At 42.3% G+C, this 27,307-nt stretch overlaps 1 protein-coding gene across 1 annotated transcript in view; it reads left to right on the forward strand.

Annotated features, from left to right (window-relative positions):
• The window catches only part of LOC126101403 (cardioacceleratory peptide receptor-like), a gene marked incomplete at its 3' end in the record, with an annotated part of 348,677 nt that overhangs the window by 186,260 nt on the left and 135,110 nt on the right, over positions 1-27,307 (forward strand). The window contains exon 2 of the mRNA XM_049912066.1: positions 15,277-15,380. Within this exon, the coding sequence (XP_049768023.1) occupies positions 15,277-15,380 (104 nt within the window). The remainder of the gene's footprint in view (positions 1-15,276; positions 15,381-27,307) is intronic.

Consider the following 27,307-nt stretch of genomic DNA (forward strand, 5'->3'; position numbering starts at 1 on the left):
TGTCAGTGTGATCATGTGATGTATCTGACCCCAGGAGTGTGTCAATAAAGTTTCCCCTTCCTGGGACAATGAATTCACGGTGTTCTTATTTCAATTTCCAGGAATGTATTTCTTTACGTACTACACGAATATGTAATAAAAAAATTTGGTTCCTATTTTAAAAAAACGCAGTTGATATCCGTTTGATCTATGGCAGCGCCATCTAGCGGGCCAACCATAGCGCCATCTGGTGTCCCCCTTCAAGCTAGACAAGTTTCGTTCTTTGTAGTTTTTCCGTTTGACGCTTATTTCGTGAGATATTTGGCCCGGTCACGATCACTGGACCACCCTGTGTATCTGTTTTCATTTGTGTTACTTTATGCTGGAGAGCTGTGCTTAAACATTGAAACGTAGTAGTTTTGTAATCTTTCTATATGTATTGCTATACGATAAATAAACAATAATACCTGGAAAAATTGAAGAATCACACTTCAGCCGGTGTAACGCTGTTGCAAGATGATGACTCCTAGGAAAGGCTTATTTTTTGGCTATTCTTATTTGACCAGTATTATTAAAGTAACAAGCAGGCATGTCCATTCTGTTTCCATTTTTTATTTTACTGGTGTACAAATGAATCGGAAGAAAACATGGTGAGTGTTAACGAGAGGGTACGAGCAGGACCCTCAACAATTCTTTAACACAACTAACGGTAAATTTATGAATATTTTCCCAACAGTCAATTTACCAACCAGATGCAATTGCAAACGCGTTAAAGACATCATAATCTAGTATTAGCTTAGTGCATTAATTCGAAGCGTTTTTGGTTTGCATGTTGATATTCAGGTTGCCATGGGTTTATTTATCGAGTGTCATTTTTTATTTGTACTTCACTATTGCTGTCTGAGTTTACGTTTTGTCATTTTGCCATTCAGATATAGTGAGTGGAGCTGTGGAAGCTATAAAATGGAGTGCCAAGTGGAGAAATCGGAACATATCTGACATATTCTTCTGTTTGGGTTGGATAGGAGGATGACAGCATCTATGGCAGCCAGAAACATTGCGCCGTGTATGGGAATAATGCCATCATTGGACACAGCACGGCAAAAGAAGTGTTTTTCTCGTTTTAAGGAGGATCGTTTTGACATTAGTGACTCTCCACGTACAGGCAGACATTCGGTGTGTGCTGAATATTGTTCAAATTCATCAATGCAGAATGATACCCATCAGTGTACTCGGGAACTGGCAGATGTGATGAACTATGAGAATTCCACAATCGTGCGACATTTATATGCAGTGGGAAAGGTTCAAAAATCGTGTGCAGGGGTGCCGCAAGGTCCAAGCCAAAATCAGAAAAATCAGCGGATGCCCTTATGTGCATCTTTGATTCCTCATTAGTTGGCTGGCGAACAACATCGACCATTCCTATCCTGTACCGTTATTGGTGACAATAAATGGAGTCTTTATGTTAACATAAGAAAAAGAAAGGAATGCTGAGCTCAAACAAATCAGCAACTCTCCGTACAGAGACCCACGAGCATACACAAAAGATAATGTTATGCATCTGATGGAACCGCGACGGTGTAGTGTAGTATTGATTCTTCAAGGTGTAATATCGCTGCTGGTATTTATTGTCAACAACAGAGAGGTACTGCAGACGCAATCCAAGAACGACGACCAGGATGACTACTTAACAACAATGCCCGCCCTCCTACTGCTACACTGACAAGGAACACTATACAGGAGATGAGTACTGAAGTCATTTAGCATCCACCTTATACACCTGATCTCACACCCTGAGATTTTCACCTTTTTCGCTCTCTATCGAACAACTTTCAAGAAACTTCCTTTCCGTATAAAAATGAGATCCGAATATGGCTCGACGAGTTCAGCGCCCCAAAACCACGTTATTTCTACTGCGCGGAATCGAAAAGTAACCCCAGCGTTAGCAGAGTGCTTCAAATAGTGTAGGAGGACACATTATTGGTGTCTAAAGTCTCGGTTATATGAACTTGTTGCGCTTATTAAACTTACGGAAAAACTCTACGAACTTATGCACCAACCCAACAGAAACACTCTTGACAGCGGGAACTATTTCTCGCAAAGTGTGTTCAGAGCAATGTATTAAGTAAGTAAACAAATATCGTAACTGCAATTGGCATATTCATTTTGTTACAAACAAGCAATATTTGGATTCGGGAGACATTTTAACTCACATTTCTGTCGTTACTGTTAATGGCCACAGTAAAATGACGTCGGTACTCAACAGTCGTTAAAAAAATACAGTGACTTTTCTTTGCTAATTTCAGTATCGAGGCATTACCGCAAACACAAATCCCGCGAGCCGGAACATTACTGAATTCGCGTGTGGTCAGTAAAGCACCTGTTCCGGAGAATACAGGCTGTTTTCCAACTACATTGATTTCGCTTGGCGATAAAACATTGAACTTGCTTGCCGCCCGCGTATAATTACCATAATTACTGTAACTCAACCCACTGTCATTAAATGCGCTTACATATATTAGAAGACTCGTACAAATTACAGCCACAGGAACAATTTACGTATCACAAATCGTGCGTGCACAGTCATTTCGGCGATCTGACGTTAATGAATAGTGTCAGTGCGAACACTTGCAGCCACCCGTAACTCTCTATTTAGCTGTTGTGGTCTACATCTCTTCTTTCCAGTTGCCTTGAATGCGTCATAAAACTCTGATTCGCAATTATATCACCAAACCAAGACACATCATACTTTACAGCAATGTAATTTACTTCCAATTGTGTTCTTCAGTTTGACATTACTATTACTAACCTGTCTCATTCTTCCCTGGTATGCTGTATTTAACACTTACATCTGGAGCTTTGTTGCTAACGTAAATTATTTTATTATTAAATAAGAAAAAGTTAGTTACCCAATAAGAAATCTCAAGACACTTTCTTAGAATTCATCAGACTATAAAAACCATTCTACGGGAGAAAGATGCTATAAATTGGAAATTCATAGGAAATTAGATACAAGCTATAAGAAAAAACAACTATATATACAGTAGGTACAAGAACCAAGAGGGAATCGATATTTTGAACATTGCTGCACTATCGCAACGCTTACAGAACAGCAGGAATAAAGGGCAGCCAACCAGTTGCAAAAAATTGTGGTTTTCAAATAACCTTGACCACGCTCTCGACGGCTTTAAATTCGTCTTCTTCAGAAGGACAGACAACTGCACATTAGGAATTCACTCAGTAATAGCTCCACCACATGTCATGTATCGGCAGCGGTCTGTATGACAGTCAGCATGTTGCTACTAATATCGTATGTTATTTTTAAGTGTTTTTACTGATGTATCCCTTGATTCTAGGGGCTTTAATTTTCTCATATGGACCTACAGTCCGTTGCCGATAAATGTCATGTGGAGACAGCTTTTACTGAGTGAATTGTTAATGTGAAATTGTCTGTCCTTCTGAAGAAGACGGATTTAGATCCGTCAGACTAGTGGTCAAGGTTATTTGAACCCCACCATTTCATGCAGCTGGTTAGGTGTCCTTTATTACAGAGGAAGACCGAGAGAGAAATGCTCAGAAAAAAGGCGAAAGGCAGGTATTAAGCTTTCTCCCCTGCTGTTCAAGTGTACATCGAGAAAGTGATGAAAAAAAATAAAAGAACGGTTCAGGAGTGCGGTTAAACTTCAATGTGAATCAATGATAAGACTACGCTATCCTCAGTGAAAGTGGAATTATAGGAACTGTTCAGTGACGTCAGTAGTAATGGGCACAGAATATGAAATGACACTAAACCAAAAAAAAGAAGCTCTCGGCTTTCTTCTTTCTTTGATTTAGTCTCAGTTCTTATTCTGTGCTCATTAGATACTTGATTCCATTCAGTGAGGAGTAGAAAAAATGGCAGTAGCTGTAAACGTAACATCAAAATTAGTATTAATAACTTTATTAAAAACGAAATGTCATAGTTTTACATCTGAGTTATGCTTCAACAGTCTTTTGTTAATGTGCTTATTACTTGAGTTCCGCTTTTACACTCCACTAAATAGTACTTGTGAATGAATGAATGATTGAATGAATGAACAAGTGTGAGACAAGTTTGGATGTCTACTCCGGCCCACTGTCAGTATCCAGGATATCAAGGACCTGTTACAATAGCTGTGGACCATCTTGCTTCAGGCCAGGATACAGCAGCATTATGACACCCTTCCAAACCAAATCACTATAGTAATCGAGACTAGAGAGCTGCAACGTTATTCTCATAAGTGGGCACATGCCGCCAAGTTCTTTGTAAATTGGACTCGATTTTGTAATCACTAAAATAACATTAGATATCCTCTCAAATTGTGATATTTCATTTCGTTTCTTCCTGTGGCACCAACTGGCGATCAATAGGTTAGACAACTCAGCCATAAGTTTTAGTTTCAAGTTTTCTTTGGAGAAAACTGTGTGTTGTCTTTCAACATTTCTGCTGAACTATTGATGAGACTCTACGTTCTGTATTCATGAAAATTCGCAGCGGTGTCTGAGGCTAACTTGTGATGAAATTCGGTCACCATTACCATACTTGAATTATCTCAGAATTAAAGGCCACAAGGATACCGGCTTCCACACCCAAAGCTCATGCTGTGGCATAGCCAGTACTATAAGACATTTGTATCCTTCCAGCTGGATTATGGATGCACATTATATACTTCAACTTAGCAATAATATCTCTAAATTATCGACACCATTCACCATGATGGAATCAGTTCGACCAAAGTAACTATTACGACCAGCCACGCCTCCAGCTTCGGCGCCATGGCTGGAGAGACACGCAGTCCGTTTTCAAAATGAGTCATTCACACAGCATTCTATACTTCCCTCTAGTTACCAGCCATCCATACTACCAGTCGCGTGCAAGTGACGAGACTCAGAGATCCTTGCAACCCATGACTTAATGCCACTTCGTGCAATGTGTATTACAATTCTAGTAGGCATATTCCGAAAATAAGGTCCGATTAGGCGCAAAATGGAAACCACTGTGAAAATCCGATGGAACTCCCAAATGGGTGAAATGGCTCTGAGCACTATGGGACTTAACATCTGAAGTCATCAGTCCCCTAGAACTTAGAACTACTTAAACCTAACTAACCTAAGGACATCGCACACAGCCATGCCCGAGGCAGGATTCGAACCTGCGACCGTAGCGATCGCGCGGTTCCAGACTGTAGCGCCTATAACCGCTCGGCCACTCCGGCCGGCCCCACAATACAGCCCTTAATGGGCTCCCTCCGTTGTTCACCTCTGCTCACATGAATCGCTGGCTACAAAGACAATATTTGGGCACAAACAACGAAAGGTAGGCCAGCATACAGAATTGGTGGAAATCACAGACGGCGAGGGTTATAGAAACTTTGTACAACACCACGACAAGTGTCTAAATCGGAGCGGCAACTATTTAGAGAGGTAGCGGGAAGGTGTGGCTAACTGTTGCCAATAAAAAATTTTTGATTTTCACCGTGGCTTTCATTTCGCGACCGATCAGACCTAAGTTTCCGTACAGCACTTGTAAATTTCTAAATCAGAGTCGACCACGACATGCTATACTTCACGCGTGCGGGCCGCGGGTGTGCCAAAGCCCGGCCCGTCACTCGGGTTTGCTCAGTCCTTCTAGGAAGAACACGGCATGGCGTCACATTTCGTGTAGTTGTGCGTTGCGGCACTGACTTTTCAGGCATAGGTGCGTTATTTTTCAAAGTGCCAGCGCTGGTATTTCTCGCTATTTGCTTGTGGTTTAAATGAAGGGTAAAGGAACAGTGGTTAATTTAATGGTAATACACTCAAAACGAGGCAGTGTAGCGCCGAACTGTCATAACCATTTAAATTCAAGTAGGAATTAAAGTAATTTTTCGAAGAGAAGGATGAAAATTCGCAGTGTCTGTTATGCAGTCGCATAATCGCCGGGCACCGCAGATACGCTACAGAGCTGCATTATGCCTCAATGCACAAGGAATTTCAAGATTTAGTTGGCTATCAAAGAGAAAATAAGTTGGCAAAGCTAAAAAGGTGTATGGTTTACAGCGAGCCCATATTAGTGTGGGTAGCCCACGAAAATCATTGTGTTTGTGCTGTTTTTATTGGTGCGTATACACCTGTAGAAATCCAATGTGTTTCTTAAGTGATATAAGTCAACGGGGAGAGTTGAAAATGTGTGCACCGACCGGGACTCGAACCCGAGATCTCCTGCTTACATGGCAGACGCTCTATCCATCTCAACCACCGAGGACACAGAGGATAGTGTGATTGCAGGGACATCTCTGGCACGCCTCCCGTGAGACCCACATTCGCAACTGATTGTCCTGCACTATATTCATCGTTCCTCTGTCCATTATACTCAATACTCAAGGCTTTACTGCCGATTCCCGTAAGTGTTCGGGCACTGTTTGTGCATCCGCACAGAAGATGGTCAAATGGCCGGTGAGCCTTAGTGATCTAAAAATCAGTATACTTTTGAAAACTTAATAAACCACGGAAAAATGTAGACAGAGAGGTAAAAATTGACCCACATGCTTGGAATGACTTGGGGTTTTATTAGAACCAAAATGCAGGATGGCGCTCCACTCCATATATCTAGACGCGTGAAAGATCTCTTGCGTGCGTCGTTTGGTGATGATCGTGTCCTCAGCCGCCACTTTCGTCATGCTTGGCCTCCCAGGTCCCCAGACCTCAGTCCGTGCTTTGGAGATACCTGAAGTCGCAAGTGTATAGTGATCGACCGACATCTCTAGGGATGCTGAAAGACAACATCCGACGCCAATGCCTCACCATAACTCCGGAGATGCTTTACAGTGCTGTTCACAACATTATTCCTCTACTACAGCTATTGTTGAGGAATGATGGTGGACATATTGAGCATTTCCTGTAAAGAACATCAACTTTGCTTTGTCTTTCTTTGTTATGCTAATTATTGCTATTCTGATCAGATGAAGCGCCATCTGTCGGAAATTTTTTGAACTTCTGTATTTTTTGGGTTCTAATAAAACCCCATGTCATTACAAGCATGTGTGTCAATTTGTACCTCTCTATCTACATTATTCCGTGATTTATTCAATTTTCAAATTTATACTTTTGATCACCCGGTATATACAGGGTTATTACAAATGATTGAAGCGATTTCACAGCTCTACAATAACTTTATTATTTGAGATATTTTCAAAATGCTTTGCACACACATACAAAAATTCAAAAAGTTTTTTTAGGCATTCACAAATGATCGGTATGTGCCCCTTTAGTGATTCGGCAGACATCAAGCCGATAATCAAGTTCCTCCCACACTCGGCGCAGCATGTCCCCATCAATGAGTTCGAAAGCATCGTTGATGCGAGCTCGCAGTTCTGGCACGTTTCTTGGTAGAGTAGGTTTAAACACTGAGTCTTTCACATAACCCCACAGAAAGAAATCGCATGGGGTTACGTCGGGAGAGCGTGGAGGCCATGACATGAAAGGCTGATCATGATCTCCACCACGACCGATCCATCGGTTTTCCAATCTCCTGTTTAAGAAATGCCGAACATCATGATAGAAGTGCGGTGGAGCACCATCCTGTTGAAAGATGAAGTCTGCGCTGTCGGTCTCCAGTTGTGGCATGAGCCAATTTTCCGCGGGCTACGCGTGAAACTTGCCCGCACGCGTTCAACCGTTTCTTCGCTCACTGCAGGCCGACCCGTTGATTTCCCCTTACAGAGGCATCCAGAAGCTTTAAACTGCGCATACCATCGCCGAATGGAGTTAGCAGTTGGTGGATCTTTGTTGAACTTCATCCTGAAGTGTCGTTGCACTGTTATGACTGACTGATGTGAGTGCATTTCAAGCACGACATACGCTTTCTCGGCTCCTGTCGCCATTTTGTCTCACTGCGCTCTCGAGCGCTCTGACGGCAGAAAGTGCGGCTTCAGCCGAACAAAACTTTATGAGTTTTTCTACGTATCTGTAGTGTGTCGTGACCATATGTTAATGAATGGAGCTACAGTGAATTTATGAAATCGCTTCAAGCATTTGTAATAGCCCTGTATATGGAGATGGTATCTGAGATACCATCTTCATATATACAATGTGTTTCTTATTTTCAGCCGATAACTAGCTGTAGCGGCCCGTCATTAAAAGCAAGCTACAAAACAGCACCCAGAGTAGCCAGGTATAATAAACCTGTCAGAGATGGCGAGTTCATTAAAGAGTGCACTGTTCAGGCAGCACAACTCACGACGGCACTGGAAGCACAAAAGTTTTCCGACATTGTTTTGTCGCGACAAACAATAACGCGTCGCATAACTGTCGTGGCATTGGACGTCTACAGACAGTTAACTGACAATGCCAGCGAGTTCATCGTATTCTCAAATGCTTTGGACGAGGCGATCGACTTTTCAAGAGACGGCACAACTTGCAATTTATGTTCGTGCAGCCGACAGCACTTTGCAGTTTAAGGAAGAACTGTTAGATTCAGTGCCAATGAAAGCCACAAGGAGAGGAATCGACTTGCTGAAAACGGCTGAAAAGGCAGTTGAAGCAGTTGGCCTGAATTGGAAAATGTTGGTCTCGGCTACCACCGACGGAGCGCCAGCAATGCGAGGGCCACAAAATGGACTCTTAGCGTCGTAGCACAAAAAACTACAACGATCAACACACAATTTGTACGGAATGCGTGCCTCAAGAGGCACTTTGTGCTAAATTTGCAGGGATGTAGTACGTCATGAAACTGGTGATCCGAATAGTAAATTAGATAATTTACTATTCGGATCACCAGTTTCATGACGTACTACATCACATAGGTTATTAGATCGTCAGTTTCAATACTTTTGATCGAACTGCAGGAACAGTATGGAGGCGTGATTTACTACAACGATGTAAGTTGGTTAACCCGAGGGGCATGCTTGGTACGATTTTTCGAGTTAAAACCTGATATTGTTCAATTTACGTAAGAAAAGGGAAAACAGGAACCAACATTAGAATATCCGGAATGAATTGCAGACCTTGCCTTTGTAATTGACTTGACCGATCACTTGAACACCAATAATTATTGGTGATTATAATCAGTGGCGGCAGATAGGACTGACGGAGTACATCGAAAAAGTTCAAAGAAAGGCAGCACGTTTTGTATTATCGCGAAATATGGGAGAGAGTGTCACAGAAATGACACAGGATTTGGGCTGGAAATCATTAAGAGAAAGGCGTTTTTCGTTGGGGCGGAATCTTCTCACGAAATTCCGATCACCAACTTTCTCCTCCGAATGCGAAAACATATTGTTGACACCGACCTACATAGGGCGGAAGGATCACCACGATAAAATAAGGGAAATCAGAGGTCGTACGGAAAGATGTAAGTGTTCATTCTTTCCGCGCGGTATACGAGATTGTAACAATAGAGAATTGTGAAGGTGGTTCGATGAACCTTCCGCCAGGCACTTAAATGTGACTTACAGAGTATCCATGTAGATGTAGATGTAGATGAAGAGCACCACAGCACGTGAATACCCCGACTTCCAACACCTTCCGGATTTATTGGTTGTTTATCTTTGAATGCTGTTAAACGTAACTTAGATAGTGCAAACTGAAAGATACGGCACTTAAATCTGCCGTGCTACTCCTCCTCTAGACTCAGTGAAACTTGGCATTAGGGTCGCGAACACACTAAGTTGCGCACGTTTAAGGATCTTTTTTGCAGTGGCAGCTCTGGTGGCGAAATTGCCTTAAGGGCCAGATACATACAAATTTGATGAAAAAACGTACAGCCGGCCGGAGTGACCGAGCGTTTCTAGGCGCTACAGTCTGGAGCCGTGCGACCGCTACTGTCGCAGGTTCGAATCCTGCCTCGGGCATGGATGTGTGTGATGTCCTTAGGTTAGTTAGGTTTAAGTAGTTCTAAGTTCTAGGGGACTGATGACCTCAGAAGTTAAGTCCCATAGTGCTCAGAGCCATTTTTGAACCAAATAACGTGCACGGTTCACGATGTGCACAGCTAGCCCTTGCCACTCAACTAGAAGTTTACGTCAGAGCCACCAGGTGGTAACACACTGCTACAGTCTTTTATCCGCGTCCGCTCGGCATAATTCCTCAGATATGCTAATTCATTCACTAAATACTGTAGTAAAATTAGATCGGACTTCAGTATATGTTAAAGTCGTACTTACAGTAAACCTATTTTGCGGGTTTCTGAATGAGTTAATGTCGCTATGAATGTTATCATACAGTAATCCATTCGAGGCGCTGAGAATCATTAGGGTCAAAAGCACACCACTGTCGAACGTGAGACTGTAGCATTTATTCATGCTTCTGAAATCCATCGATCCTGTGGTGAGTCAGGTTTATCTGTTCAAAAATGGTTCAAATGGCTCTGAGCACTATGGGACTTAACATCTGTGGTCATCAGTCTCCTAGAACTTAGAACTACTTAAACCTAACTAACCTAAGGACATCACACACATCCATGCCCGAGGCAGGATTCGAACCTGCGACCGTAGCGGTCACGCGGTTCCGGTTTATCTGTGCTGTAGGCCTACATTCTATGTATGAAAATTCACGAAAAGCTGTATCACAGGTTTCTCTGATATTCACTTAAATGTGGAATCAACGGCTGTGTGGTTTAGGCCCTTATGGACCTCAGCGCCTCAACTGACCATGTTGGTAGACAATATTACTTAAGTTCAGTCATTTCGACAAACGTCACTTCATCTTTGGAGTTGGTTGTTTAGTGCTCGGGAATCGGCTTTCGTGTGCGTTGTATCTATTTTAAATGCCTACAGAAAAGTAAAGCTGTTAGTACAGGTCGTGAGTCGTACTTGGGGAGCTCAGTCAATTGAGCACTTGTAGGCGAAAGGCAAAGGTCCCGAGTTCGAGTCTCGGCCCGGCACACAGTTTTAATCTGCCAGGAAGTTTCATATCAGTGCACACTCCGCTGCAGAGTGCAAATTTCATTCTGGGAACAGAAAACTAAATTACCAGAAAAGTTAGCCGCGAAGGAACTAGGGCCTTCAAGAACATTTCCTTTGATTGATAGAGTGACGAAATCAAATAAGCGTCACTACAAGTGAAGATTTAACAAGAAAGTATACAGTTAGCACAAGTTGTTGTCTGGGTGCAACATAAGAATATCATATTTTCAGTCCGTAAGTAAATTCATGAACAAATATGTATTTTAGGGATCCTGCACATTTGTCAGAAATGATGGAAAAGCGCTCCCACTTACACAAAAATGTGAAATGCAGGATTGGGAAAGGTTAGACATTATTTCGTAACTGCCCTAAGCTGTACTTGACTACGTATAAAACAACAAAATTCCACAAAACTAGTTCTTTCTTCTGTCATATAAGTTTTGCATCTTCTTCTTCTTCTTCTTCTTTTTATTATTATTATTATTATTATTATTATTATTATTATTATTATTATTATTGGCAGTGGCTGTACTTGTATAAACTTGCTGGTAATCGTAACTGTTATACAGCAGGTGCTATTAATTTCACTCTCAAATTTGTTTGTATCTAAAAATTTGTGAACACCCAAATGTATACTCATGAGCCGCCATTACCCCTAATTAGACGTTGCAAGGCAAGAAGAATATCTGATTTAATGGGAAAGGAGGATGCATTTAAAATGAGAATGACATTGTAGAAGGGACAACATCTGAAAAAGAACACCGCCCGTTTCCCTAAGCTCTCTGATGTTAAAGAAAATGCGCATTTTAAACAATTCATTTCGGTGTTGGAAGTAATACAGGAAGACTATTCAAATAGTTTTCAGGACACTGCCAACCTCGTACCTGTTTTGAGATGTTTTCAATACCATTTGCCGCATCAGTTGTAAGCGCACCTGATTGATTTGCAAACGGAACTAATCGATCTACAGTGTAACTTTCCCGATTAAAAGACAAATTCTATTGCGTTAAAACTGTCCAGGAGTTGTACGAAGGTTCTCATCGGGAAGAGTTTTCACGTCTCCATAACGAGGCTCCGTGTTTGTACCGACTAATATTTGCGAAAGATTGTTTTCAATAATGAAACTAAACAAGTCACGATTACGTGGCAGCCTCAGTGACAACAATCTGATAACCTGCCTGCGCCTGTCAGTGCGCAGACACTTTATTATGTCTTCGGAGAACCAAAAGTAATAAGATAATGAACATTTTGTTTCGTTTTGCGACATATGTTGACAACTGAAGCCATGACACTGTCGGTAGAGAAGTACTAGATAATAAGTTTCCCTTTCAATTGTAGTTATGATAATTTATTCCATTCCTAACTGTATGCTACAGAGACTATTTTTTGTCTCTATTTCTGTACCGCAACTGAAATGTAAGAATTTTACAAGGAACAAAGTGGCCCGCACAATATGACTGGTGTAATGCAGCTGCGAACTCCATTTTACTTGTATTTTTAATTGTCTCTTGTACCAATAGTTAGTAACAGTATAATACCACTCGCCATGCCACATAACTTCAGTTCTTCGAATTTCCTAATAGAGCGTAATATGAAACCAAGCCGCATGCAAGCCGGTCTGTGTTCCTTGCGCGACTGCTCTGCCGTCTAAGCCGCGCGTTTGCAGTACCCGCTCAGACAGCATAAAGTGATGGTGGGGCAAACGTGCTCTGGCACGAGAGAGATAGATAGAGAGAGAGAGAGAGAGAGAGAGAGAGAGAGAGAGACCCGTATGCTCAAGAGCTGCCCGCGTGCTGTGTTTCTGGCCGGCCCTGTTCTACGCCCTTTACCAACTTTGATATAGATGACCCCAGGCTTGTATTAGATTTACCGTGATACAGGAAGAACAACATTCAGTGACTGTCTGCTCAGCTCTGTTCCCTGCTTACCAAAAGAACTTGTCACATCGCAGTCGGGTCATGATACCACGACGAGACAACGGGAGAAGGAAAATATTCATACTAAATGGGAACGGTATTTGTCTACAATATGGCGGCGACATATTATCAAGTCTTTTTTTTTATCCTCAGACTGCTGGTCAGTTTGATTCGGCTGGCCACGAATACCTCTCCTGTGATAACCTCTTAATCTTAGAGTAACAATGAACACAAGTTTCTCGGTTATTTGTTGGATGTGTTCCAATCTCTGTCTTCCCCTACATACTCTCTACAACTTCCTGATGTATCTTGGACATTATCCTCTGATGTCTTAACTCATGTCCTATCATATTGTCCCTTCTTGCCATTTTCCTCCCCAAATCTCCGGAGAACTTCTTCATTCAACAGTCCAACTAATTTCCAACATCCTTCTATAGGACCACATCTGAAATGCTTCGATTCTTTTATTTTCCGGTTTTCCCATTCTCTGTGATTTACTTCAATACTTTCTCAGAAATTTCTTCCTCAAGTGCTCATTAAACTGTATGCTGTTTGATGCTATCAAACTTATTTTGACCAGGAAAACCCTTCGTCTTTGCTAGCATGCTTTTTATGTCCTCTTTGCTTCGTTCATCATGTTGTACTTTCCTTCCAAGATAGTAGAACTCCTTCACTTCTTCCTCTTCGTGGTCCTCAGTTTTGATGTTAAGTTTATCGCTAATCTCATTACTTTTTTTCTAGGGTTTACTCTTAATCCACGGCGTCTGCTCAATAGACTCTTCATTCCATTCAACAGGTCCTAGAGTTCTTTCCTACTTTCACGTGGTACAGCAATGCCATCAGCGAAACTCATCATTAATTTCCTTTCACCATGATTTTTAATCCTATTCCTCAACATCTCTTCTATTTATGTCATTGCTTCAACGATGTGTAAATTGAGAAAGGATCAAAGACTACATCCTTACGATTATACTGCCCCAAAGTGTATCGCAGCAGTTTCGTATTGAGCTTCTATTTTTTGGGAGCATTACATAATATCTTATGTCTGCATAAACGGTCAAGTTTTGTTAGTGAATAAATCAAGAATAAAATCCAACGATACTACTTTGCAAATACCGCTTAGCACAAAACAATCAGAGTTTAGCTTCAATTTTTGTTATGATCTGGATGCTTACAGTAGATCCACCACTCTGATAAAGGGCAATTTTATTAATATTGCGTTTATACTACTAAGTATAAAGAAAGCCTTAAGCAAATATATTCTTATACTCCCAAAATTTACACTACGTACGCCTCCAAACTGTTTAAATTATGAAATATGATAATAATCTCTAACTGCGAAAATCGCTAAATTTATACTAAATATTTATAATTTTTATTAATTATATCTAGTAAGTGAAATGATTTTCTTTTCTTTATTTACCGTACAGTTGTATAAAAACCGTAAGGTCCGTCTTCCCAAAAGCAATAATTAAGTGTCGGCCGGAGTGGCCGAGCGGTTCTAGGCGCTACAGTCTGGAACCGCGCGACCGCTTCGGTCGCAGGTTCTAATCCTGCCTCGGGCATGGATGTGTATGATGTCCTTAGGTTAGTTAGGTTTAAGCAGTTCTAAGTTCTAGGGGACTTATGACCACAGCAGTTGAGTCCCATAGTGCTCAGAGCCATTTGAACCAGCCAATAATTAAGTACTACGACCGAGTGAGGCGGTGCAGTGGTTAGCACACTGGACTTGCATTCGGGAGGACAATAGTTCAAACCCTCGTCCGGATATCCTGATTTAGGTCTTCCGTGATGTACTTAAATAGCTTCAGGCAAATGCCAGAATGGTTCCGTCGAAAAGGCGCGGCCGACTTCCTTCCCCATCCTAATCCAATGAGACCGATCACCTCACTGTTTGATCCCCTCCCCAAAATCAACCAACCTAAATATTACGCGCAATAGATCTTCTCGTAATAAGTACCTTTCGTTTTTTTCTCAGCGTATCAGTAACTCAGCGATACTATACTACGCGAGAGATCACTCATGTTCACCGCTGATTATTATTACTATCAAGATACTTTTTAGCCAGTTCAAATGATATAAAGATAATTATTTGCTACAGCTTTACTCAAAATAATTTCGTTGAATACTCCCTTAAACTGATTTCGATTGTAAAAGATGTTTGTTATTTCAGATCTCAATCATTTGCATGTATGTTTTGTAATTAATTTCGAATATTGCATTGCGATCGCCGACTTTCTCCAATAATGTTTTAAAAAATAATTTGGTTTTTTTAAATCTCGCTTTCATTATCAAGCACAACGTCAGAACTACTACTCTAGTGCTTTTACTTTCTCGAAAGTCAAACCGTTCACCATGTAACAAATGAAAGCTTACACCTAGTTATAAATAGTATCAATGAGCGATTCATTTGAAGAAAATAAATGAAAGGGAAACCAAGCTCAACGCCACATATCCAACACGGAACCTCTGTGTTGCAGACCTCTCCGTGGGCGTCATCAGCGTCTTGACTGACATCGTATGGAGGATGACCGTCTCGTGGAATGCTGGCAACGCTGCCTGCAAAATCATTCGGTTCCTGCAGGTAAGCACATCCACAAGTTTCACGCGTGTTTCATATTGCGGATGTTTTTTCTGCAGTGTTTGTTCCATGCGCGCCAAGGATTCCTAGTAACGGGCGGTGCTCATTCACGGTTTGGGGATTATTCTGTTCTTATGCTGTGGCCTGGAGGAGGAAGAAAAGGAGGAGGAGTTGATTAGTGTTTGACGTTCAGTCGACAACGAGGTCATTAGAGACGGAGCACCAGCTCAGACTAGGGAAGGATGGAGAAGGTCTTTCGAAGGAACCATTGCGGCATTTGCCATAGGCGATCAAGGGAAATCACGAAAAACCTAAAGCAGGATGGACGGACAGGGATGGAACCGTCGTCCTCCCCAAATACGAGTCCAGCGGGCTAACGACTGTGCTACACCGCTTGGTGCTGTGGCAAGATGCGCTTCCCGTAGACACAAGTGTCGATTTTCTTGAGGAAGGTCGTGTATGTAATCTGTTCAAGAAACTCGTTTGACACTACATTTATTATTTGGGAATTTAAGTTAGTCCCCCAAACGAGAGCGAAACAGAAATTACATATGAACACTTCACTTTTCGGCCAAGTTAATTTTAATGCAAGCCTTTCAAACAATATTTTCATCATGGCAACGACAACAGCAACCGTTATGAAATTGTCTCGAACGAAAAACAGCCCGCAGTTGCACTAAATTATGTTTATTTTGAACCTTGAACATGGTTTCTGCTATAATAATATAGCCTTCCTCAGAAGTCATGCACACTAATAAATATATAAATAATTTTACTGATGTTATTTTATTGCTCTTGACGCAGCCGCTGGGCTAAGACACTTTTCATTTATTAATGTGTATTACTTCTGAAGAAGGCTCTATTATTATAGCAGAAACCATGGTCAAGGTTTAAAATAAACATAATGTAGTGCAACTTTGGTTTGTTTTTCATTCGAGACAGTTTCAAACAGTGAGTACTGATTGTCTCCGAGATGGTGTTGTTGACTGTTAGAAAGGCCAGGAGCCCAGGGATACCTTGCTGGGAGGTAGTTGACGGTTAGAACCAGCCAGCCAGTGACAACCTAATAGACAATGGGTAATTTCCTTAGAACTCACTTGTAAGACGGACATAGCTTTTTATAGGAAAGGCCGTTTATGGTGGGAATAGATGATAATACCCGTTTTCGAAGTATTTTCTTTCTTAGACAGAGTTTTTAAGCAGGACGCCGTAGTATCAGTAAGGCTCACTTTTGCTGCTGTCCCAGAGTAGTCAACACATTGCGCCTGCAAAGTCCATGAAGGAGTATCTCATAGTAGACCCATGTTGGCATAAGTCTGCCTCTAAGACCTCAGGCACTTATGAGTAGTGAGAGCCTTTGAAACTCGAGTACCGTTGGCGGAACTTAAGTGACCGACGTGATCCACGGACTCGGAAACGAACTGCCGGCCGCCGTCTGCATAACACGGTGAGATATGAAAGCTCACAAGCTGGGTAACACGCCATCAGTCTGCACTGTTGCTCCTCATTGCCGGTGTATGTCTCTCTCCTGTTCGTCTCAAAGCTATAGTGGCCCCCTTGACACCATTTTGAACCTTTTATTTTTAAATTATGCTTGATAACATGTGAAACTTGATACTGATTACTAGTGCACTATTTCCTAGAGATTGCAGTGCTTAATATGTCATATTTTTACTCTTTGTTTATTAGAGGACATACCCAGATTAAACGACACGAACAGTTACTATCTTCTTCATACATACATAGATACTGGCAACTTTCTTATTTCTTACTCGCATTCGCTTTTTCGCTCTAGATGCGAAACTTTGAAAACATACAACAGACATTGCGTTTTACCAACTTTCCAACTTCTCCCTGTAATATGTTTGTTTTCAATAACGCTACGTCGTAAGTAATGAGAAGTAGCAAAAACGAGAACATCGAAAAACTTAACATGAGAATTGGAGATCACGAAATAGACGAAGTTAAGGTATTCTGCTACCTAGACATCAAAATAACTCATGATCGATGGAGCAAACTAGCGCTGGCAAAAGGCCGTTCCCGGCCAAGAGAAGTCTACTAGTACCAAACACATGCTTAAATTTGGGAAATAAATTTCTTATAATGAACGTCTGGAGCACAGCATTGTATTGTGGTGAAACATGGACTATGGGAAAAACGGAACAGAAGAGAATCGAAGAGTTTGAGATGTGGTGCTACAGAGGAATGTTGAGTATTAGGCGGGGACGGTAAGGAAAGGAATGTGGAGCGTATCTATAGAATCGAAGAGGAAAGGAATCTATGGAAAACACCGACAAGAAGAAGGGATGGGATATCAGCGATTAAATTCTACGGTACTAGAGAGCTGCAGAGAGTAGAGCTGTACAGGAAGAGAGAGACTGGTATACATCCACCAAATAACTGAGGACACAGGTTACATTTGCAACTCTGAAATGAAAGACTGCCGTAGAAGAGGAATCTCAAACCAGTCAGAAGGCTGATGATTCAAAAAGAAAGAAAGAAAGGCATGTTTCATATTTTTGATTAATCATATATCAATTATGTCTGGCTGCTGCTCTTCTGTACTGCAACATTTTATCTTATACAGTTCTCTCTATTCTTCACTAACGTAGTGGAATATCACATTTGCTTAGTGTAATCAGTGTCTTCGTTTTATCATTTTCATAGCATTTTGACTGTCTGTATGAAGAACGGTCATCACTTCTCTTCTGGACAGCTCTTGTAGTAGAATCTTGATTCATTCTAATTCTTTGGTACATTCTGCTGTGGAAAAGTATTCTGCTTCAGTTGATGAAGTAGCTTCATTTTCACAGTTTCACTAACAAGACTTCCAAAAGTTTGAAATAAAGGTCACAATTTTCTGTTTCGCTGTATTTTATCCAATGATTAGTAGAAATACAGCGCTCAGCTGTAGCGGAGGTACTGCCGTGGAGGAGGAGAGCATACTGCACACAAGCAGAGACACAGACATGGAAGTCATGTTGACAAACAAGAAGAAACACCTCAGTCTACAAAAAATTTCACATTGATAAAACCACGACAGAAAAGAAACACCACAGAAACGATGAACTAAACTTACAAATCACAAAAGCCGTCCTCAATGTCAACAACTAGCCCAACTTCGGCCTGCCCCCCCCCCCCAAAAAAAGAAAAAAACCGTACAGCTTTCTTGAACTCCTAATAGATCTTTTGCATCTTTTGCAGTTTTCGCACGCGCGCGCTCACACGCATACACACACACACACACACACACAAACTAAAAAAAACTGCATGTGTGATGTTGGCAGTGCTCACAAACAACACCCACGAATAACAGATGAACACCAAAACAATACAGTTATGAATGCAAAACATGTGAACCCACAGTAAACAATCTGCGAGAATGCATTGTGCAAAGGGAAGTGCAAAGAACGCGAATGGAACAAAAGTGCGTTTCCAGAAGCTGGAAAAATGCGAAGGGTGAAAGAGAAACTTTTTCGACTACAACCTCCATAACGACGAGGGTGTGGCGGTATTAAGCTGGTTGTCGAGTAGAAACATACTGGGACCACAAAATAAAATGTTCGAGAACACAGATTTATTAACACCAAAAAAATTATACCTTTTACAGTTACATAATACACTGTTAAATATGACTATTAACAGGCTATTCCCGAACATCAGTTGACACCCTTCTGCAACTTTGCAGATGGCTTAAGGACCAATACTAATTGTCTTTCACTGTGAAGCCAAAATAATTTCAAGATTTAAGTAACTACAAGACAAGTATTTAAAAACGGTTACAGGTCAAGTTCATTCAAACAATTACTGTCAGCAACTGCACAAACGGCCAGTGCCCAGTAACAAGCACCTTCCTAAGCTAAAATAATATAAATCTTAGAGTATTAAGCAGTTGTGATACAGTGAAGGTAAAAATCTTATGAGTTTTAGATCTCGTCATATTTCTTCTAACGATTAAATTTCGACACATCTACTCACATTTTCATGAGAATCTTGTGAGTATCCACGGTTGACTGAACACTCAATACAAATACAAATGGTTGACAAAGAGTTACAGGTCAAGACCAGTCAAATAACTATTATTTATGACGTCTCAAAAGACTTCAAGCCCAGCGTAAAGACATACCACAGTGAGGTCAAAATAATATGAAAGTGACAAGATGTTGCAACAAGAGAGTAAGCAGACCATTGCAAATCGATACAATCAGTTGATGAAATTATTAATTGCACTTAGCAATTACACAAACGGCTTAGGATCAAATAAAACAACACCAATAATGATAAAACCAAAATCACATCTTAAAATATAAAATATTATATACAAATCTTATATATACAAATCTTATCTACAAAGAAACTGCAATAGCAATTTCAAAAATATGTACGTGATAACTGTGTTAACTACCAGCGGTCATGTAACAAGCTTCACGGTTGGTGAAGGTATTTTAGGATTTCCCTGGAATTTGGTCAAAACAGAGGACGCCCGCTAGTAACGTACAGTGATTTTTAAGGTACAAAAGCCAAGCAAAACCGTAGGCAGAACTTGTACAAAGGTATGCTCTACGCATTGTCGCTTAAATTTGCTAAAAGGAAGAGGGGATGAATATTAAAGAATACGTTTCCATCAAACCACATACAGTTTAAATAACTGAGAAAGGTGAGGCAAAGGCTTAACCTCAGGGGTAACAGATAAGTAAATAATGGCAGTAGCCGGGCAGGTAGACAGTATGGGGAAGGCGCGTTGGGCTGCACGCTCAGTAAGCAAATAACAAAATACCTATGATACAGGAGGCTAGTTCGGCCAACAGAGTGCTCACACGACCTCGGCAGATTTGGAACTCCAGGTGCCCGCTGCTTCCAGTAAAGCCACCCCCCCCCCCCCCCCCCCCCATTGCTAGCCGAGTACGGCCCTGTGTCCGCGTCTTCTGCTGCTGGGCGCACCTTCACTGGCCAAGTGTACCCTGGCCTCTCAGAAACCGGCCAGTGACAAACATAGGGCAGATGCAATCGATAACACAATCCCACAGACATCACGTGACGCAGCACAGTCCTCCCCCCATTAAGCTGGAACATAAGGGGATGGGAGCAGCAAGGTATGAAAAGATTCCCCAGCATCCTGGTCCCCCGTGATGACCTTCAGCTGGCCGATGTGAACTCTGGTTAACTGACCTGTGGAGAGGTCCTGAATCGAGAAGCTCACTTACGGCGTGATACGGACACATTGTATGGTCCCACAAACCGTGGAAACATCTTAAAAGGAACGTTCTGTCCCCTCTGAATTTGTGCCCAAACGTACTTAAGGTAGACCCTTTCTCTCGGCGGTAGTGAGGTTAAAACTGTGGCCTTGTTTACACCGGGCGGCCTCCCTGCAGTGTGCAAGTGTGAAGTTATTTCTCGCAGATTCCCAGTTCTTCTTAACGGGCTTAGGATCCTTATCATAAGGAAGAAGGTAACTGACCACATGAAAGAAAGTGGTGAATTAGCAGAATCAACATAAGTTTGGATGGAATGGTCACATGGGTCACATGCACGGCCACATTAAAGACAAAATTAAGCCATCCATTCGACGCATTCCACCTCGTCTACGACTTCCCATGTTAGATGTTCAAGACTGACATAAGACTGTGGCTCACACTCTCCATGAAGGAGGGTTGTGAGCAGTAGAGGGAGATGGTTATAAGAAAAACAGTGCTAGTGAAACAGAACTTTTTAAATTCACAACACACAAAAGCCGGCACGTTGTCGCTAACCAGAATCTTCGGGGTCCAAAATACAGAAAAACGTATCTTAGATACTTCTTGCTAACACACGTAGTACCTGCCCAATTCGATAGTGACCAAAGAAAACGGGATAAGGCATATACCATCAACAGCACACAACTGTTACCTGGTTTAATATGGGGTAGGTGTGCTCGGTAATTGATGAACACTTAATCGTAGGGTACTCTGTCTTATCAGAACTAAACTTCACGCCCAGATGCTGGGGCTGGCTCTTGCTCTCTCAAGCTTTCCTCACCGTGGCTCACTCGTTTCAGGGCATCGTAATTTAACGTAGGTCAAGTGAGGCGCTACTTGACCCGCCAGGGTAGCCGAGAGCGCTAACGCGCTGCTTCGGGTAGGCGCGCCGGCCCCGGATTGAATCCGCCCGGCGGATTAACGACGAAGGGCCGGTGTGCCAGCCAGCCTGGATGTGGTTTTTAGGCGGTTTTCCACATCCCCCTAGGTGAATATCGGGATGGTCCCCACGTTCCGCCTCAGTTACACGACTCGCAGACATTTGCAACAAATTCGCACTATTCCATGGCTTACATTAGACACAGACAGCTGGGTACAGTATTTCCTTCCCGGGGGGTACGGGGTGGGGGCAGGAAGGGCATCCGGCCACCCCTTAAACTTACCATGCCACATCCGATTAACCATGGCCGATCCTGCGCAACTGCGGGACAAGGCTCAGACAAAGAAAGAAAGAAGAAAAAGGAGGCGCTACTTAATCCTCATAATGGTCTTGTACACCCATAGGTGCCCTCCACACAAGGAGTGATTAAAATACTTAAATACTGGAGTGATCAGCTCCTGGGGAAGGCAGATCTTATCCTTCCTATCATAGCGATTACAGAAACAATACAATCCATTGTTAATCCATATTCCTGGCACCTCTTACCCTCCTTCAATTTGTCAATTGGGGATTAGCATCTTATTTCTTGGCTAACCCTTTGAACAGCCCTCGGATCACCCTGAAGACTGTCCCCACACAAGCCACTTCTTCGGCTTGCGGGAGATCTCCTGCCTCAGATTCGTGTCGGAACTTTTGGCTAAGGGCGTCAGCCACGTGGTTATCCGTTCCCCTTATGGCATGAACGCCACAATGGAAGCCAGATATCCATACCTTGACTATCCTCCCCGTCTTTCGTGGCCTAGCTAGCACCCATGTTACGGCCTAGTTGTACGCTTCTAAATTTATGTTCAAGGCGAAACTTGAATCACTCTAATCCAAACAAAATGGCTAGTACTTCTGTTTGTATACTGAGTATTTGCCTTCCGACATGGGTAGAGACGTAAATGAATAAGCGATAGACTGCTCTTAGCGGAGATAAACTCCCCATCGAAGTCTGATACAGCTAGGTCGCGCACACTAGCGAATACCGCCTGCTAAGTATCACTAACAGTACTTATCCTTTCTTCACAGATGGTTAAGGAGGGCAGCCAGATGAGCAAAGCTGGGTGTGAATTTACCAAAAAAGCTACCTTCACTACAAATTTAACTGTATCCTTTATACACTTGAGCCTGGGATTCGCGGTCTACCTTCACATCTTCACTAGACACAAGATGACCAATGAACTAGAGCTCTTTCTGGACCAGTCTGACATTAGCTGGTTTTATTGTCAGCCCAGGTTCCCCAGAGACAGTGAAGGTCATGACATATGAACCAGAAGCTGAATGAAGGTTTTACTGTAAATAACTGCGTCTTCTATATAGTTGGAGACACACTTAAATTTTTAATCCCTCAGCACAGAATCAAGTAAGAGTGCCAATATGGCTGCTCCAGTAGCCAGCCCAAATGAAATTCTGTTATGTTGATTGAGGTTCCAATCTGTGCAGATAGCAGTAAGAGGTTCTGACTCTTCCGTGAGAGACACCTGATGGTAAGCCTGTAAAAAAAGTTAAGAAGTTCGAGCTGTGGTACGGATTCCTGAAACACCTGTTGATTCAGTACTCTAGGATTCAAAGGTGGCTGACATCACGGTTTCCCACTGGGATTGGGAGTCAAATCGATCAGTGTTGCGTATGGCGAGACCGATGAACGAGTTATACTATCATCCAAAAGCTGATCAACAATTTCCTTTAATTCTGTCATCTTTGATGGTGACTGCCAGACAAGCCCCCAATCCGTCAGCTAGATTTTACGCTGAATTTTGTCAGCAATCCCCAGCCTCTCGGTGAGTACTTCTGGGTACTACCACAAGGCTTCCAACAAGGCATGTCCCTGCTCTTTACTAAAGTGAGGTGTATGAAACGGCGACATTCTCTGCAGAACAGACTCTATTCTTGTGTTGGTGTATGCACAAAAAATTCTTCACACTGCTTTTAAATTTGAACATAATGATCTTTTCTACATACAAACAATCCTCTTGGCAGAACACCCGCAACTGGGCATTATATCAGAGGTTGAAAATACCGCTTCAGTTGTGAATTACTTTATTTTCACACGACCGGTTTCGGAGTCTCCCTGTTCTGCGCTCGTAGGCAGCACACCGCGCCTGGTACACACGGCGCTCGGGGACCACAGCACAGCTGCAACACCTGAGGATGGGCTTATAACAATCCGAAACCTGCCGCGAGGAAATAAAGTAATTTACAACTGAAGCGGTATTTTCAGCCTCTGCTTTTCTACATAATTTAATATGCACCTGCTGCGCTAAAGGATAACACACCCCAGGAATACCTCAGTGCCCAAATCTTTAGTAACTGTGAAGTCAATAGGCCAGGAGAGCTGTTGAATTCCAAGATACAACCGCACCCTGTCCACTGCCGGTAACGGCGTCCCATTCACAGTACAACACAAGATACTAGAATTTTGTATACCGTGTACCTTGTAAATATCTTTCTGTACCATTGTCAATCCATCAATGACACACTACGTCCAGAATCTAACAGAGCGCAAACCGTTTCACAACTCACGGTGGCGCACATAAAATGTTCGTCAACCTGTGAAACAGCCTAGACCTCACTGCAATGTTTTATTAATCCATACAGACTTACACAACGGTCTGTGCCCAAACAGCGTCAGCTCTGCCAATCACTTTCTCATGGCACTGGGCAGTACCGCACCAAGTGCCTGCAATGGATACATTCAAAATATGCCCTCACATTATTACATTTGTCTTTAAGTTGTTCACACCAAGTGGCTGATGTTTGCTCTCAGGTCCTAGAAATAGAAGGTACAGTATACGCTTCTCATGACTTAAGTGGATATTTTCAGTGCTGGACACCAACCTACGCAACTCAAAGACACTTTGGTCCTTACTAGATAGTAAAATCCATAGCCTGCACTCTGGACGTATCCCTTCTAAAATATTATTCACAGCAGCTGAGTCATAAACATCAAGGCACAAAGGAACCATCACACTATGAACATCTTCGATATACCGCACCAAAAATCTCATCATTTCCTTGCACCTGATAACAATATCCACACACTAGGTCACTGTGACACTGATGAGATAAATTTTCTTTAACAACCTCCATCGGAATGCACTCTAGGTACCACCCACTCTAAGGGTTTCTGGAACAGTTGTACTTAACTTCCCACAAGCCAAAGAGTAGACAACCTGAAACACTACTGAATCGACAGTGCACAGTTAACCATAATAAATTTACCCCTTGTTCCTTGGTATCAATTGATAAGTTGGTAATCCCTTGCATCATAGACCACGGAGGTTTAATTAAATCATTTCAACCTTCCTACATGGCTCCGCCCATTTGATCCTGACACTTCTTGTTAATCAACTTGCCCAGGAACAAACCCTCACCCCGACCACTCGCTGCTACCACTTGAACTGCAATGCATTTAAGACAGAAAAAGCAAATAATTGATTAATGAAAGTACATTATAATCGCTTTCAGATATGCGAAAACTGTCTAATTTAGACGATGGCTCAATTGATGTGAGCTACATTTTCCAGCATTACCTAATGCCTCGCTCCGAAGAATTGCAAAAAAATCTGACGTTTCTATCACAAAAAGAAATGAAAACAATGACATGCACATTCTGTTGATAATAATAATCCATGGGCCACATTCCTGGGTGTTAGTTACACTGAAGCGCCAAAAAAACTGGTATACGCTTGCGTATTCAAACATAGAGCTACGTAAACAGGCAGAAGACGGTAACACCTATAAAGACAACAAGTATCTGGCGTAGTTATTAGATCGGTTATTGCTGCTACAATGGCAGGTTATCAAGATTTAAGTGACTTTGAACGTGGTGCTATATTCGGCGCTCAAGCGATGGGGCACAGCATCTCCGAGGTAGCGACGAAGTGGGGATTTTCCCGTACGACCATTTCTAGGTGTACCGTGAACATCAGAAATCCGGTAAAACCTCAAATGTCTGACACTGCTGCGGCAACAAAAAAATCCTGCAAGAACGGGAAAACCGAAGACCTAAGAGAATTGTTCAGCGTTAGAAGAGTGCAATCCTTCCGCAAGTTGCAGCAGAATGCAATTCTGGGTCATCAACAAATATCAGAATGCGAACCATTCAACGAATCATCATCGATATGCGCTTTCGGAGCCGCAGGTCCAATCGTGTACCATTGATGACTGCACAATACAAAGCTTTACGCCTTGCGTGGGCCCGTCAACACTGACATTCGACTGTTGATGACTGGAAACATGTTGCCTGGTCGGACGAGTATCATTTCAGATAGCAACGAGCGGATGAACGTCTTCGGGAATATAGACAACCTTATGAATCCACGGACCCTGCATCTCAGCGGGGACTGTTCAAGCTGGTGCAGGCTCTGTAATGGTGTGGAGCGTGTGCAGTTGGAATGATATGGGACCCCTGATTAGTCTAGATACCACTCTGACAGGTTTCACGTACGTAAGCATCCTGTCTAATCGCCTGCATTCATTCATGTCCATTGTGCATTCCGACGGACTTCGGCAATTCCAGCAGGGCAATACAACACCCCACACGTCCAGAATTGCTGCAGAGTGGCTCCAGGAACACTCTTCGGAGTTTAAGCACTTTCACTGACTACCAAACTCTACAGACATGAACATTATTGAGCACATCTGGGATTCCTTGCAATCTGCTATTCAGAAGAGATCTCCACGCCCTCGTACTCTTACTGATCTATGGGCAGTTCTGCAGGATTCATGTTGTCAATTCCCTCCAACATTGCTTCAGACATTATTTGAGACCATGCCTCCTCGTGCTGCGGCAATTTTGCGTGCTCGCGGGGGCTCTACACGATATTAGGCAGATGTAGCAGTTTCTTTTGCTCTTCAGTGTATTAGTGACTTGTGACTCTGAGATATTCAGAACATCGGCAGTTTTTTTTACGTCGGGTATAGCTCCTTATCTCGTGTTGATCAGTGCAATGCCGACATCTTGAGATGCGCCACTTAAACTATGTGAGCTGGTAGCATCTCCAAGCTATACTTAAAGTCTGGGCAAACTAGTTCTTCACCTGTGCAGAAGCACACTCGTTGCTCCTTGTTTAGTACGTAGCATGGCACCACAGCCCTCCCTCATTGCGGTGTAGTGAATGTTCTCCATAGTCTGCACATGTGATTATCTGCAATTTCATTAAACTTTAGTCAGTAGAAAGTGTGCTTGAGCGGCTTGAGGGAACCGCTATCTCCGGTCGTCCAATGAAGAGAATTAAGGACGCGAGGAAAAACATTGCTACAAGTCGAAGAAATTAGTAAGGGAATAGTCTTTGTACTAAACGGGTTCGATCTCCGGTGAGTTCTAGGATTGTTATCTGTCACCTGTGGCAATGTTTGTTGATGTGGGAAATTCCGATTGCATGTTCAAAGTACGGAGGGAGGCAACGGCATACGACCTCCAATAGGACCATCCATACTAAGACACCGCTGTGTTCAAAACAATCTTCGGATTGATGATTGCTTTACTTAGTTACTTAGCAGGTTATGCCGAGTGCTGGAAGTCAGTTTGTGGAAATGAAAGAATAATGGGCTACGAAGAACTGTAGATCTACATTGTACAAGTTAAAAGATTATCGACTCAGAATTGGAGCATTCCATCATGTATTTCCCAGTAGTTCCTGCACTGTTTCCATAATTTTGAGATATGAGAATGCAATCCGTCATCTTCTTCATTTTCTATCGTTTCACTTTCTATTCTTGCTACCATGGATTTTTCATTTCCTTACACTTACCCACCTTATCTTAGATTT

Source organism: Schistocerca cancellata, chromosome 9 (genome assembly GCF_023864275.1).
Source record: "Schistocerca cancellata isolate TAMUIC-IGC-003103 chromosome 9, iqSchCanc2.1, whole genome shotgun sequence".
In the NCBI taxonomy this organism is placed as follows: domain Eukaryota; kingdom Metazoa; phylum Arthropoda; class Insecta; order Orthoptera; family Acrididae; genus Schistocerca; species Schistocerca cancellata.